Consider the following 16892-nt stretch of genomic DNA (forward strand, 5'->3'; position numbering starts at 1 on the left):
GTTTGTTTCTAATTCTCCACTTAAGACATTCTGAAATGTATTCACAGCTAAAATGTTTTTCTTTATGGTGTTTCCATCTATTGCTGACTTCAATATATCATTCTACTTAAACTGTGAAAAAGGGAGTAAGGTAACATTTTGAACTGATGAAATACATACGGAGAATATGCAAAACTAATGTGATACTAGGTAAATCGCAGCTGTTACTAATATTATTGCTATTATACTAGCTGACATATTTATATGTGAAAATATTTGTAGGTGGAGAATTTTATGTATACCATTAAGATGAATTGAAGTCCTTGATAGCATTTATTAAATAAATAGATGAATGGTGGAAACATGAAGTCTTTGTTGGTTGCATTTTACATTTCCAGCCCTCCTGACTGACCTGTTCTTGCCTTTATTGCATGTCAGGTCTCCTTCCACAAGTTGTGGTTTAGTCGAAGAGCCACTGGAATTGCTGAATATATGAGAATTTTCACTGATACGGATGAAAGCCAGAGCAGAGCATTAAGCAAAGTGGCAGTAAAATACAGTTTTCTTTACTGATAGTCTCTTTGGGTAGAGCTCCCCATACCTATGAACAGATTGTTCAGGGTGGTTTAACAACGTAGTAGGTGTACTTGGAATGTCTAAACTGTTTGTGGGAGCGCCAGCTCAGGCAGCATGAATTTATTTAAAAGGCACTGTGCTGCCTTATGGGGGTTTTCTAGCCTGGTTCAGTGCTACATAGGTGGTCTTGACACTCTTCTGTCAGCTGTGTTGTTACTTATCATTGTACACTCTCTGCATTATGTTTTATATTAACCTGTGGTATTGCTTTATCCATGTTATCTGACCCTCCCTTCCCCCTCCTTTTCTGAATAATTGAAAGTTGATTATGGATTTGGTACTATAGACTATGATATCTAGCATAGTATTTTCGAGCCTAATCATGAAATGGAGGAAATAACATTTATCATATTTTTATTTTCCTGTCTATTTTGAGAGGATAAGTTGTATGTGCAGTATAGTTTCTTAGCAAGTCTTTCCTAAGTTACATAACTTCCTGTGCGTGTAGCACCTTATGTACATACTTCATGCTACAAGTTTTCCATGTAAAAATGGAAAGGTGAGAGAAATGGAATTGAAGGAGGAGACAATGTGTGTGAAGACCTTGAAGCCCGCTGAGTGCCTACAGGCCGGCCTCTGGACCGTGAGAAAAATGTGTTTCTTTAAACTTAGAAAAGTAAGGAAACGAAAAGTTGCCATGTAGAACACACAACTTTCTCTCCTCTCTTAACAAGCAAATGTCTTCTCATTCCAACACTCGTTCTGCCTTCTGTTCTGGAGGTGGCAGCTTGCATTGTGTCCTGTACTGAAGTGTATTTTTGAATACAGCTTACCATGATGTGAGGAAAAGTTTTATAATGACTTTTTTTAATTATAAACAAGATTAAAAAATATGTATTAAGTGACTTGACTTGTATGACTTGACTTTTAGATTCAGCGTTCCAACTTGAGCCTGCAAAAGAATGTCTTCAACTGAAGTTTAATGAAGCTTGAGTGTAGTTTCAGGAGATACTGTCACAGCAGGTTGAAGTAGTTGTGGCTCTTTGCCACATTCATTCCTATGTGCAGCAGTTCATCTCTCCTCTGTGCTGTAAACCAGATCACTAAGAACAAGTTGCTCTAAGTTACGAAGTGACAACCAGGTTAGTTCTGCCCCATGAAAGTGAGAGGTTATACCCAAGTCTTGAGTGTCAGTTGTCTTGAAGTATTCACGGGAAAGTGATGTAAAAGAAAATGAAAAATTGTTTCCTCGCTGGGGAAGAGAGTCCATAGAAGGGAGATATGTCTTTCCTGAATTATATAGGACAAGACCAGCTCAGGCCTGTGGGAAGCAAAAATTATGGAAAGCACTGATGTTTTTGGTGGGAGTATGTCCATTTACTGGTATTCATTCTCCTTGATCCTGAGTGTGAGAACTGAGAAAAACAGATGTCTTAATTTAAAATGAAAACACATGAGGAAGAAATACAGGAGGAGAGGTAAATTTCATGTTGTGTATGGGATTGAGAGCCAGAATCAAAGCAGCAAATTTGAACCCTATAATGATTCTAAGTAATGGTATTGCAGCAAAACATTTACAAAATGAGCTTGGTCTCCTTTGTTTTAGCTGAGATGGTTGCTTAATGTTAGAAGAAAATAGAATGCTTAAGTAATGAGGTCTTTGATCTGATTCAATTCCAAGTAATGTCTGCCTAGAAAATCCTAATTAAAGATTTCCTTTCAAAAGTTGGTGTGTCCGTCCGTCCTTCTCCCCCCCCCCCCCCCATCTTTTTCTAAACCTTTTTGTAAAGACAAGGCTTCAACTTGTTTGTCAATCTGCTGATAACAGCTACTTTAAGGAGACTGTGCTGCCAAAGGAAGTCACTGCCCTTATGTATCCGCTAGAGATACAGTTCACGTAAGTCCTCCCCAAGTTAGCTTCAGGCAAAGTATGCAAGAGTAGTTTAAACAACTTAAAAAATCATGTGAGCTAACTTGACTGTTTTTCTGCCTGATGTGAACTGGGAAATGCCCACACAAGCGTTGCAGAATCAGTAGCTTACAAAAGGGCTGGTAAGAAGTATCCAATAGAGGTGATAATTTTACACCAGTATAGTTGGATCCCAGAGGGTGTATCTCCAAGGCTTTTGGATATCGTTTTAAACTGTCTTGGTTAAACTAATATAAAAGGCTAGACATACAGATTCATGCTATGGTTTGACTCTTTTTTCTTTTTCTTTTTTTCCTTTTTTTTTTGTTGGGTTGTTGGTTTTGTTTGCTTGTTTGTTTGTTTAAAGTCAACAAGGACTAGGTTTGGGTCAAACCAAAATAGCCTCTTTAAACCAGGTTTACCAGCTGACTTACCAGCTTCCTACATGTAGTCCAAAGGCTGCTCTCCCTGGAGATAAATAATGTATGTCTGTTTTGCACAAAAAAAAAAAAAGAGGGACCTACAGTGCAGCTGGCCAGTGGGGAACTAAACTTCCCCAATTTAACTGGATTTGGTGAGCTGGAGACTGGTTCATTTCCTCAGTGTTCGATCTCTTGCAACATTGCTTCTCCAACTTTCACTTATTTTAGTTTGTTTGGCTTTATGTTGCAGGGTTGTTCGAAAGAGAAGCATGATTACGCTGTTGGCTGGTTGCCCAAGTTTAGTGAGGAAAGGGAATGAAACTGCTGGAAGAGAGAAGATTGGGGAGGGGACTGGGGCGTGTGTGGTGGTGTCTACCAGAAGTTAGAAGTAGAGGACTTTTAAAAACTTCTTTAACCCCATGCCCCATTTTCAAATATGGATAAACCGTTCCACTTTCCGCCACCTCTGCTGTAGCAGTGCATGCAGTTGCAGTTCATATTCTGTCTGTAGTCTGTCTTGTTGCTTACTGACCAGTCACAAGGCCCAGCTGGTAGGTCATATGACTTCCTTCGTCTGCCTTTTTAAAACCAGTGAATACGCTCCCTGCTCATCTGAAAAGTGGTTGCATCTCATTCCTGAAATGTTTGCTTTGCTCCACCATGCGCCATCCTTAAAATAACGTGCTGTGTACGCAGGTACATATCTGTAATGAACAAAACTTGTGAATAAATCCCAGATCACAACCCTGTATTTAGTATTCTGAAAAGAACTCTGTGTTTTCTTCAAGTGTGCATGTGTTAAGGAACGAAAAACAATGCAGTTTCATCGTTAACCAGCTAGTCCAAATCACAGCTACTGCCAAAATTCATGGTCCCTTTCTTCCCTACACATGCAACCACACATTCTGGTCTTCTCCCTTATATTGATGTTAGATTACACAACTGCAGAGTGGATCAGATCATGCCTCAGAAGGGCTGAAAACTATTTGTGGCTTTGTTTTTTTTGCAGGATTTGTTCTGAGTAATGAGACGCAACTGGCTCTGTGGCTGCACAATTGGGAATGCTGGCGCAAGGGAGGGGGTGGTATCACATGGCCAGTAAGGAATGGTTCCCTTCCCTGGCTTAGAGTGGCTGACTGTGAAGCCAGGGTCTACACTGAAAAATGAATAAATAATACTTGACATAATAGTTTGATTCATTTAGGCTACTGATTTTCCTGCTCTAGAGCCAACTAGAGGAAAAGCAACTTGAATCAACAGAATATTAGGAGTTCAGTTCGTTGCAGGGCCTGGAGTTTGTCACCCTTGCCTGTTCTCCAGTGACCACACCAGAACAACTGTCTAATGGTGTTCTATAGTTTCCATTGGCTTTTGGGTTTGTGGTTGGTTTTTTTGTTTTTAATAAACAAGCAATATTATTCCTTGCAAAGGAAAACAAAATTATTTCTCAGAGGAGGTAGTATTGTATTCCAAGTTGTTACCCTGATTAGAATATTTATCCTCCTCTTGCAGTACTCACGCGGTCTGCTCCTGTGAGAAAATCATGCTTTCATTGGGAACATGCTTTCTTGTCAGAGGACATACAGCACCTGACATTAAGTGCAGGACTGTAAAATATGTTTGTGTTTAGTCAGTGTTTTTTATGGTGCCACCTGTGAGGTTTTCATTCATGTGTAAAAGACAAAGCTAAACTATAGCAAATATGCATTAAAATCATGTGGAGAGAAAGAAGGGAGGGAGAATGGGAGCTGGCGCTTAGAATTTTGTTTTCCTCTTTGATCCCAAATGACTGAGTTCTTTTATTTAGTGTAATTAAAGTTCTTGCAGATCTTTGTACATAGATTTTTCTAGTCTTAACAGAGTATGGTGAGTGTTGCAGAGACTAAGCTCAGTAAGAGAGTTGTAGTTGATTCATTTCTTGGTTTTATGTGATGTATTTTAATGGAGAAGTGCTGAAGGGGCAACTTGCTGCTAAAAAAAACTAGTATAGATCAAGTGATTTGTAAGCCAGATTCTGCAAAACTCCCTTGTGTGATAGTACTTAAGATGCTTCTAAGTTAAAAACCAAAAAAGCTAGACAGGTTTCATTTGGTAATCTAGGTGTCAAAGAAAAAGGTAAATGCAGTCGCATGAGCAGTGTGCATTACCTAGGTAAAACAAAGAAGGAACAGCCTCATTTTGGTTCAGTAAATGCCACCTTCTTTCACCTTAACTTATTAGGTTTACAAAAAGTGTATCTTAGATACATGGAATAGTAGTTAGGAAAAGTTCAGGTTTGGTGGGACTGGCAGGTAGGAGGTGATTCAGGAGATGATATTTCTGAGGTTTGTTTTAAGTTAGGGTATGACAAAAGTGATAGTGTTATATCACAGCAGGCAGGAAGAGGCAAAATCACCCCTCTTGTGTCAGGAAATCCTCCAGGTGTGAAATGAAGCTCTAAGGATGCCAATGTTTTCAGTGCTTAGAAAAGAAAACATTCCCAAGTACTGAATACAGAGACCAACAGAGTCAGAATTGTATCACAGATGTATTTTTTTATGATGATTTCCAGTTTTCTTGTGCAAGAAAAGTCAGTACAGTAATACCTGTAGCTCATCTGCAGGGCTATGCTTTCATTTTATTTGTTTTCTTTTAGTAGCTTTATGGGAATGTTTCCTAAAAGTCAAGCAGGATCACAAGCATTGCTCTCCTCCGATTGTCATTTCAAGTACTGAAATGTTTGGGAGGTGAAACAAATCAATTCATAAAACCAGGTTCAATATACATTACTTTATTTGGCTAATAGAATGGATGACAAACAAAAAGTGGAGTTAAGGTTTATATAACAATGTGCTTCAAATGCATTTGGAAGTGTGAGTAATCGTTCTAATAATGTCATAATTGAGCAATCAAATGGCATCAAGTTCCTCAAAAGATCTGTTTAGTGACGTTATCTGAAAGGTGCCTGTAACCTAAGCAGATAATTTCCAGGGAGCAGCCTGACTCTTCCAGAGCAGTAATTGTAAATGAGTTGCTTAGGTGAGCCGCTTTCCATACCTGCGAGATTACATCAGCTACTTCAAGGATAGTCTTCAGTGTTTTATGAGAAGCTGGTGATTGCGGTTTTGTTGTTATCATTGTGAAACCATGGAGTTTGCTTCTGGTCTTTAAGTTGTGTAGGGCGGGGGGAACCTCTGTTTACACAGTTCCAGATTTTGAGTGTTTTTTCTTGTTCTAGATTATGAAGTACAAGAACATTGTTGTTATTTTTTTTTCCAGATGCCTCTGCAGTGCTGAGGATAGGGGCAGTGCAACCTCTTTTGAGACTGGGTCTATTACTGTAGTGCCAAATAAAACCAATTTTTAATACAATACACCGTGAAGTACAGATGGGATGTCTTTATTGTACTGTAGAGCTGTTACAGCTGAATAGCTGCACTTTTTCCTGTTACAGCAGTTCATTCAGCCTTTTTCCTTCTGTCGCTACACTGGCTGTCAGCCTCGTGGTCATTGGTTGGTGTATCTAATTACTGAAGTGAAAAATATTTTTTTGTCGGTAAGCTGCAAGCTAGTATATCTTAGATTTGTCTGGTATAAAACAAAAACTGTGAGTGTGCTTTTAAGTCACAACGCATTTTTCATAGTTTTGGGGAAAACAGAACATGGTTTTTGTCCTTCAAATGAAGTCATCCTAGTTGAGGGCGGTGTATGGCAGCCAGTGTCACTATCAGGATTCAGATCAATTCACAGATACCAGTATTGTTGCATCACTGCAGCACATTCATGGCTGATGTCACGCAGCTGCAAGTCGGTTGTTATAGAAGACATGATACATCATGGGTGGGAGCCCACAGTTTACAACTGCTGACATAATGTCACAATCTCTTACATTAGCGTTTTGCCAGCGGGTGTTATGGTGGTTGCTGACTTTTGGTTTTGAACAGATGGTCAAAAATTGAGGCTTTGCTGGTTTACATTTTTTAAAAAATTATTAAATGTGTGTGGGGAACACACGCAGATCTCTGGTGACAAAAGGCAGATTTTTATTAACAAAATTTTGTAGCACAGGCCAGGCCTAGAGCTGGCCCTCATTGTTGTAGTTAATTGGAATGAGAGCCAAAGCCATATTCCCATCGCAACAGGATTAGTGGACTGATCACATTAGCATCTCGTGATGAATTGGAATTCACCGCCACCCAGCTAGTTTGAGTGCCAGCAACAGTTGGGCTGCAGCTCCCCCTCTTTATAGCATCTGTAGTGGGTTAAAGTACCTGGTACCTTAAACACTACATCTCTATGCATCTGTGATTTTCCTTTGGAGACAACATTTGTGTTACAGCTTAGGTTAGAGATGTGTGAACACAGCCCTGCTAATGTTTGATGTTAGAGAAACATTCTTCTTTGAGCAGGAAGAGTTTACATTTAATGCCAAATTATGCAATTTTAAACATAGTGTATTCTCTAGTTGCATTTAACATTGGATTTGTTGACTTTCTGAACAGAATCCCAATTAAGAAGGAAAAGGTCAGTGATCTGACTCCGCTCTGAGATTTCATTTTGTATTTGTGCTGTTGGCTTTTTTTATCTTTCACAAAGAGCTTGGTTCCAAAGAACGCTTCCCCTTTGCCAAAATTCCACATGATCTTGCCTTCAAGGAAACACATCCATTTTTAGCAGGCTAGAAGAACCTTTTTTAAAGCGGATTTCTGGTAACAGTAATTTTAACCTATGAAATATGAACACAAACAAGTCAATCCTACTTCAAATTAGAATAGCCATATTTCACTCGTGCTTATTCACAGTGAAATTCAGTGTTTGTGATTTTGGGGGGAATTAGTTGTTTGCTCTTTGCATTTATGATATGTCAAGAAGCAAGGGTGTGCTCATACATATTAAAGCAAATAATCTGCATCATGCTGATTACTCTTGGTTGATTTGACAGTTGTCAATTGCTTCTTAATTCATGATACAATATTTGCTTTAAAAAATACAATAATTATCTCAGAAAAATTGTCATTTTTCTGAGAAATGCAGAGAAATCTTTGCACAAATTTTAGTTTTCACAATAATTTGTACTATAACACCTTTTTATTTTTCTGGTTGTTGTTGAGCAGTTATTTTATGAATACAGTAGCAGAAGAGTATCACTGAAACAAGTCTTAGTTCACAAGGTATTTTCAATAAAACACCTTAGTTTTTGTTCCTTTACCTCACTCCCTCTTTCTCTTTTGGAAAAGCACCAGGTACTGCTGGGCTGCAGGGTAGCATATATGTAAATATATAACGACTGGAGTGCTTTTTTTATTTACTTCTCTGCTGGTTTTGTTAGAGCTGTTCCTTTCATTCAGATATTTTTAGGAGGATGGTAGGGAAGAGGATGGAGTTGTTGAATTGTTTCGTACAATAACTGCTGTACTCTGCCCTGTTTTTCGTCCCATTTAAGGTCTGCTTTCTGGAATGGGGGAAGGTTCCAGAGAAATTGGCCAAAATAAAAAATGTCACCAAGTCTTAGGGGTGCTGTGTTCTGGACTCTGAGAAATTGAAATATTTGTTGGAGGTTTGCATAGGGGCAAGGCAGGGATTGCAAATAACCAAAAGCAGTTCTTCATTTGCGGGTTCAAAATTCGCACTGTATTTTATCATATATTGCTTTTATCTAATTCTCAAGGTATTCTTGTTCTATAGTATAGCCTAGTCTTTTTTTTTTTTCCCTAGCACTTGCCTTTTTTTAAGGTCCTAGCAGACCCTCCTTCTTAGCTCCCCATTCGAGCACACGAGATTATAGATGCTGTGTATAAGATAGCATTCTCATGGCTATTGTGTGAGTAAAAATGCTGCAGCCTTATTAACCAAACTTGTAATTGGTTACACCCATTTTGAATGGTTTAAGAGACTATATTGCAGCATCAAAATTCAGCTCTGATTTAATCTGCTTTCCACTGAATTTCTAAAATAAATTTCTGAAATTCAGTGGAACAACAGAATGCCAAGTTTTAAAAATGACTAGTTGAAGGAAGTCTGGAAAAACTTAGTTATTGCTGCTAACCACCTTTGGCATCTCTTTTCTATCATGCTATGAGCTCATTTATTGTTTAAAATATAATTTCATTTATACCTAATGTTACTTTGCAGGGAGTTATTTCTTTAGAAATACTAAATCATAGCTCAAAATATATTAAGTTCTTCACTAGTACTCCCATGCCTTATGGTCTGAACAATATGTAAGTATTCGGTTTTAAATGTTCTTTGGTAAGATAGTGAAACAAAAAGCAATTGAGAATTCCCATGTTTGTGAGAACCCTTTCCAAAACAGAGTTGAAAGAAACTTTTTCTTCATGACTCTTCTGACAGAAAATATGGCTCATTACTTGGGAATTCTATTTCTTTGTTAAAATGGGTACTATTAAAACATTTAAAATGGTACTGTTAAAAATGTGAAGATTTTGCCAGCACAGCTGTGTACTGAAGGATGTTAGTATATTGTGAGATAGGTGGTGGAATTCAGTTGCATCCTCCAGAGTCTCTAAGAAAAACACTTAGACCTTATAGATGAACCACTGTTGTAATATTTTTTTTTAAATAAATAGGTACTTAAACATGTAGTCAGTGTGGAAGCTAAGTATTTTTTCAAAATTTCTTGCTTGTTTCTTGTCATCTCTGAAATAATTTGCGTTCTTCTTTCTTATATGGTAACCTACAATTGTACTGTGAAACCTTATGGCAAGTTGTATGTATCACAGATAATTTCAGTGATTACAAATACCCCGGTTGGCTGCACTTACTCGAAACTTTTCAGGATACATAATTTTTATTTGTGTTGGAACAGTGTGTTTGGAAATCGCTCTTCTGTTAACGTTTTACAACAATGTTGGCACAGGAGAGATCCCGTTGGTAATGTCGCAGTTTTGGACATCGCATTGTTGCATGGTTTTAGCACTGCTTTAAATCTACTGCAGCTATTCAACCTGGAGGAGGGGAGGGTTGGAGTTTGCTGTCATTTTCACTAAAACATTAATGAGAAATAAAATATGGAAGTAAAGCAGAAGCAGCCCTAGGACAGACTAGTGTATTACGGGAGATGGCTTGGTCAAAGTAAGTGTCCATTGCATAAATTCCCGTGCAAGTGTATGCTGTGTCCCTGCAGGATGTACACAGTTACTTTATTGCCTCCTTTACTATCTACGGATTCTTAAGCGGGTTCTGATCAGTCCAACTCATTTGCTCTCTCCACTTAGGCTGGAGTTTGGTAAGTGCTTTAAATCAGCAAAAGTAATCCCTGCCACCAGAACAAAGGACTCTGCTGCCTGCACCATCATTTTTCTTTGGTGCTGGCATAGAGTTTGTGGGGCTGTGTGTTGAGGTGATCAGAAAAACTGTTATGTTTCGATCTGATCAGAGTTTCCCACTAACTCTGACAATACGAAGGGCCTGGGATGAGCAACAGAGGTAAGAAAACTTTGGATTCAGCAGTAGCCTGAAGCAAGATCCATCACAGTGGTCTTTGCATTTGACACATTTATCTGATGTTTTATCTGGATTAGCATATGCTAAGATTAGGGTGTTTATAGAAGCTGCAAGTGCAGGGGTTTCTTCACTCTTAGAAGGAAAAAAAAAAGAAAAGAGGGGGGAGTTGTCCTCTTTCACAAAAAATAGAAAAGAGGGCCAAATATCTAGAACTGTTTTCTGTTATAAAGCAATTAAACAATTCTAGATATGGAGTGCAGGGTTAATGCTGATGACTTCTATTATTTTGTAGTTTTAGCTCCCACTATTAGAGCTGGTCAGAAAAGTTAATGTAAAAATGTTGTGTTTTCAAAATCAAGTTTGGACAAGTTTAAGCTGAGGTGGTGTTTGAGACTGACACAAGGTGGAAAGAAGCACTTAGTATGTTTTTTTTAATTTTTAATTATTTTTTTTTTTTTAATATTTGTTGCTGAACAGACAAGGAAGGAGTTTCGTTATGTTCCACATTACTTTTTGTATTGTTGGATTAGAATTTTCCGTAATTTTCATGTGTTCTCATCTGTGTGCATCCTGCAACATCTGCTGAACTTTATATCCATCGTATTCTCTGCTGTAGTTAGCTTGTCATACCTGTAGATTGGATAATGCATTTCCCTCCCACTTGTAGATTAAAGTACACCCGGAGGTTTTTCTCTACAAAGTTTTTCATAGGGCTTCTTTCTATGAATTTTAATTATGATTTTTAATTATAGATTATTTATCAGTAGTAGCTCATGATTTGTTCTAAGCATTGAAGTAGACCTAGAGTCAGTTCCAGCTGCAGTCAGAGTGACGTTTTTTCCTTGGGCAACCTAGAGCAGCATACATTGGAACAGTGGTAGGCAGGATATCTCTCATGAAGACTTTTTTTACTCTGGTAAAGCTTCCCTTTTTAAAAAGAAATAAAAGAATGTCAAGAGACACAGGACCTATCTGCATTGGCTGTCTTTAAAAAGTAATCTGTATTGGACGGTTCCTTCATGGAATAAAGCTACAGAAATTACTGTCAGTTTATTGTATATGCTTTGAGGTGGGAGTTTTTACCGTCTTATGCTGATGAGGATAAACTGAAATTCAAAACAAAGAAAATGGCAATTAAATTTGGAATTTTTTTAATTATTCACGACACCAGTTCAGGTTAGGTGGGTTTTTGCAATAAATGTCTGCCCTCCCTTAAAAATGTAAAGGTGAAGCGTCAGTTTATTAAACAGGCAGTATCTCTACAGGAACTCCCTTGCTCATGCAAGGTGCGTTTGATGTGAGCATAACTCCTGTTAGAATTAAGACCTGGGTGTGTTAAGAAGCTGTTAGTGTGTGTTTGTGAGAGCTGTCTTTTGGCATTTATAAGCAAGAGCTTTCCTTGACCTTTAAAGAAAAAAGAACCCTTTGCAACTGCATTATTTATCGTAATGCAGCTTTTACTCTTGAAGGACAGTGATACTGAGGGATATTTTATACATATAGACTCATAATTGGAAGTGGCTAAGGAAAATATTGATTCTTCAAATACAAATATTTGGTAGTAGTTTGGTTAAACTTTTGTCTCTTGCCAAGCAAGGAATGTACAATCACAAAGAAACAGTAAACTTTACTGCTAGCAGCAAGCAGGGATTTTTCAGCAGCTGGGAAGACCCTTTATTGAAAATCTTTCCATTGCCTGGTTGAGATTACAGGCTTGAACTGGTACCTCTGTGAAGGAGGGAATGCTTTGGCTAGCATATAGAAGGCTTGTCTGTGATGTGTGCCTTATGTTTCCCCCGTTGGAACTGTTACCTATAAATATGCGTGTATCTATATAAAGTATATATTTTAGACGAGAAATTTGAAGATGAGATTTCCATGTAGCAAAGAGTATCTTACTAGGGGGCCGGGAGAAAGGTACTTTCTTTTCATTACAGCACTGCCCACCCAATACCAACTCCCTAATCTAAAGATGGTCCTGCGACAGAGATTTGAAGCTGGGCTTTCAGTATCTTAAACTAGCTTCCTCTAAGCTTAAGGCGGTTTGGGATATGAAAGCATGACTGAAAGGAATGTCGCATCTGGCTCTCTCTTTCTCATGGTGGCTGTAAAATTTTTAAATTATGTTGGTTTATTTCATGTGTGAAGTGAGAGCTACTTCATAATCTTGAAAATTTTGCAGACAGGATAGCAAAACTGATTCCTGTCCAACTGTTCCCACTGTGTGATGGCGAATATACAGACAATACTTGTCCTCGTAAAGTTTTAAGATAGCTTTACTGAATGTTTATTTTTTCCCTTCCTCCAGATTTGTCACGAAACAGACTGTCAGAGCTTCCAGCAGAAACATGTCACTTTGTCTCCCTTGAGAGTCTTAATTTGTACCAGAACTGCATTCGATACATCCCAGAGGCTGTTTTGAACCTACAATCTCTAACATTTTTAAATATCAGGTAATAATTGTCTTAGCAATTTTGCTTTAGTATTAGTAGTGTGGGTTTATAAATTTTGATGCATCCATAAATAAAGCTAACATGGTGTGTAATAATCACATTGTTGTATTGTGTGTCATTGAATCAAAGCAACCTGAACCGATCTTACCCACTTAAGTGAGTCAGGGAACATCAGGATTGAGCAGCAGTTTGTAGAAGTGGAATATGAAGAAGAAAGCTAATTCCAATTTAAAGGACTCACAAAATAAATTCCAGTAGTTTTCACGTGGAATACAGGCATGCAGACTGAAAGAAGAGGCTAGAGCTTTTAGATAGTCTTTACAATTCATCTCTGAGCAGCTGAATGAGGCTTATGCAAATTTCCTTTACCTTCACTGTACTGGTGGCTTTTAAAGATCTTTCTCAAGCATTAATGCTTCTCTACCAGCATTAAAAGCTAATGGCTGCAGCTTAGCCTGTTGATGAAATTCAACTTGAAATTTAACAAATTCTCCATTTGTAGAAGGTGTTTTAAGAGGTGTGGAAAGTTCCTCGCCACAAATTGGCAGTGATATCAATCAAGAAAAACTTCAGGCTGTTTCCTTCTGGTGTTACACTTTTGCCAATTTAGCATGCTTATGTTTCTTCATTTTCTTTTTTTATTGATGGTGAGAATTGTAGGAATAGGTTATGAATTAGGTATGGTTTTCCTACTACTGTGATAGCTAGTAAGTGCAGCCCAGTTGTTATCCTTTTAAAAGCTGCTGTTGGTTCACCTACTGCTCAGAACTTTTTTTTTCCTTGAATAGTAGGGAAATCTGGGTTTCAAGCATGAAAAATACAGCAGCATATTTTGGTAAATGTCAACATCTGATCAAAGCTTTAGTTAAGATCCTAATAACTTTCCTCCTAATTCTTCAGTCACTGCTCCTTGCTATGTTTTACTTTTAAAGGGAATCTTTCTCTTTTACAATCGTTTGTCATCCTGCCCAATTCTCATCTGAGGTTACGGTCCAATCATATGACCTCGTATTTCCTTTAATAGTAGTTTATTATGGCATGTCCAAGACTGGATTTTGGAATAGTGAAACGATCAAGATTCTCGATCCACATGACTTACTGAATATTTAAGGTATATTTCTAACTGAGTAAGTAATGACTTTGTGTGGCATTTTGTATGTGCCGACTTGCAGTACTACTAACGAGAAAGGCTTTTGCACTCTGTTCAAATGTACTATTTGTGACAGAGGGCAGCCGGTTATCAGAAGCACCTGAAAGGGCACAAAAATATCCTATTCCCCAGCACTGAGTTTGAAAGCATCTGATCAAGCTTGGTACTTGATATTCAGTTTGTTCACACATAACTAGATAAAGCAAGTAATGAAGAAAGACTTTGTGGAACTACTTTTACAGTAATTATATAAAAACTGAGTTGACCATCTACATGGACCGTGCTTTTTGTATGTGTCTTTCATTGCATTAAGATGTGAGGTGACTTCTCATTAGAGTTCTGATTATTTTGTTTTCTTTCTGTCCAAAAAGTCGAAACCAGCTTTCAACATTGCCAGTACACCTCTGCAGTCTACCACTAAAGGTTTTGATAGCGAGTAATAATAAGTTGGTTTCAATACCTGAAGAAATTGGACAGCTCAGACAGCTGACAGAGCTTGTGAGTATACGGTTATTTTTTAACTATTACTATTCAGTCTTCAATTTTTGATTGATGTATTTAATAGGTTTGGAGGTGCTTCAAAAGAAATAATTTCTTAAACTGATCAAAATAATGCTGTAATTAGGATGCTGTCTGGGCATGTGCAAGACCAACATCCTCTTCCTCATTCTGCTGACGACATTGTGGTTGTAAACCAGTGACTTGTATGCAATAGCAAGTTACTTAAACCTACTCGTAGCCTAAGGAAGATTTCTATCTGCCATGGTATCTCCATGTCTTTGTATAGAAGTGTTAGAAAAGAGTTTGAAATACTCTGAGATTTTAAAAAGTGTTTATGTGAGGGAAAGATGCCTTGCATTGGACAGTAAATGATCCATGCCAATTTAACAAATCTTTCCTATTTTTTAAAGGAAGGCTGGATGGAATTAGAGCTGTTGGTACATTTGTTTCTGGCAAAAAGCTTTTATGTAGCAAGTTGTGCTGTCTGAAATAATGCGGAGTAACTTGAATGAAATAACTTGAAATAAACACGTACATTGAATGCTTAATCTTTTAAAACTTTTACTTCCCCATGTATTTAAAATGAGAATAATGCTTCATATCAGCAATTAGATTTAATGAATATAAGAATCTGAGTTGTTATATAAATAGTTGTCTTTTTCTTTCTGTCCCCAAATAAAGCACTACCTATTTTAGTTAGCAGAGGCTTATCAGTCAATGGTGGTAATGTGTAATGCTAAGTCATTCTTTACTCTTGCTTTGTAGGATGTGAGCTGTAATGAAATACAGACAATACCTCCACAGATTGGCAATTTGGAATCCTTGCGGGACCTAAATGTCAGAAGAAATAATTTGGTGCGTTTACCTGAAGGTGAGATAAAGGCTGTCAGTTATAACAGCAGAAACTAAGCACTTTTTTATTTTCAGTGGCTTTTTTCTCGCCTGAGAGCTAGAACCAGCATACTCACATATGTGATTTTGTAAAACACATATTTTTATACTCTTGCTTTTAAATCTGCTGAATTGTGTTTATTTTCTATCTCCAGAGCTTGCCGAGTTGCCTTTGATTCGATTAGACTTCTCCTGCAATAAAATAACAACAATACCAGTTTGTTATAGGAACCTCAGACATCTGCAGACCATCATGTTAGAGAATAACCCTCTCCAGTCACCCCCTGCACAGGTAACCTGCAGCTAGGAATTCAGATAACTAGTTCAACTAAAAAGAGCAGAATGAAGTTAAAAGCTGAAGGATATTACATTACAAACTTTACTTAAGAACAAGAGGACTCAAAATAAATTGTATTGTCTAAAAAGTGTTAAATATATAGCACAGCTTGAAAAATCCCTTTTTCTTCTCTTACTGTACTGTATTAGTAGTATCACCTATGGGATATTACTAAGAATTCCACTGTTAACATTGTACTAATGTTAGCTAAGATTTCCACTTTCAGTGTAGGAGGTAGGAAGTTCTGCTAGACAAGACTGATTTTGTGCCACTTAAATGTCAAAATTTTGACTGAGGCCTCAGTGCTTGCTGTGTGCTAGTTCACTTTGCAGCAGAGTGCTCAAATTGGCCATTGAGCTAGAAACTGCAATATGGTTAGTGACTCATTTGATTTTTAATGTGGGTATATAAGCCCTTGAGTATTACAGGTTCTACTGTGAGCTACTGCTGCCGAATCAAGAGTGGCACTTGCTAAGACCTGTAGTTTCAGTAGGGTTTTGCCTCCCTTTTGAAAGCAAAGACAACGGTTACTGGCTTCATTCACCTTAAATTTGAGCTGCTTTGGCAGTTTGCCACTGCCATTCAAAGCTGGCATGGGTGGGATGAATCTGTTCTGATGCCAAGGGTGTAAATTCTAGTGCTTGTAAATACTTGTGTCTTGTGTGCATGATGAAATTTCAGTATCTAGCTGACAAAGTTGCATGCAGACCAGGTGTACTTGGAGGATGGCTTCCATTTGTCTGTCATGGGTATCCCATGATGCTCCACTATAGCTGTTTCTCTAAAATGCAGTGAGGTTAGACAAAAAGATGTGTTAGTTGACATAAATGTGCTCATTTGTTTCTTAAATGTCTGTAGAGTACTTTGAAAATATATTGTCAACGTATACTTACATAATTTTAATTTTTTTTTTTAAAGATCTGTATAAAAGGAAAAATTCACATATTTAAATACCTGAACATAGAAGCATGCAAGATAGCTCCAGACTTGCCTGATTATGATAGGAGACCCATGGGATTTGGATCTTGGTAAGTTTGGCACAATCCAAGTTCCTAGTTTTGATGACATTCAAGAAAATTTTATCAGGCATCTGAGTTTTTAAAAAAAGTAGATCCAAGAATTGTTCTTTGGTAAGTGCATTGATGCAGGTGTCTTTGAAGAATATCACTTGTGTTTTCTCATGGTGCATTCTAACAAGGTAACACTATAAAAGAACTGAGAAGCAGTTTGG

The 16892-nt window shown here is 37.7% G+C and overlaps 1 protein-coding gene across 1 annotated transcript in view; it reads left to right on the forward strand.

The window, feature by feature from the left end:
- The window catches only part of LRCH3 (leucine rich repeats and calponin homology domain containing 3), a gene marked incomplete at both ends in the record, with an annotated part of 61119 nt that overhangs the window by 15288 nt on the left and 28939 nt on the right, over positions 1-16892 (forward strand). Inside the window, 5 exon segments of the mRNA XM_082003497.1 lie at positions 12638-12782; positions 14304-14430; positions 15199-15304; positions 15480-15616; positions 16580-16689. Coding sequence (XP_081859623.1) covers positions 12638-12782; positions 14304-14430; positions 15199-15304; positions 15480-15616; positions 16580-16689 — 625 coding nt within the window.

The sequence above is a fragment of the Phaethon aethereus genome, assembly GCF_964289735.1.
Source record: "Phaethon aethereus genome assembly, chromosome: 9".
Classification (NCBI taxonomy): domain Eukaryota; kingdom Metazoa; phylum Chordata; class Aves; order Phaethontiformes; family Phaethontidae; genus Phaethon; species Phaethon aethereus.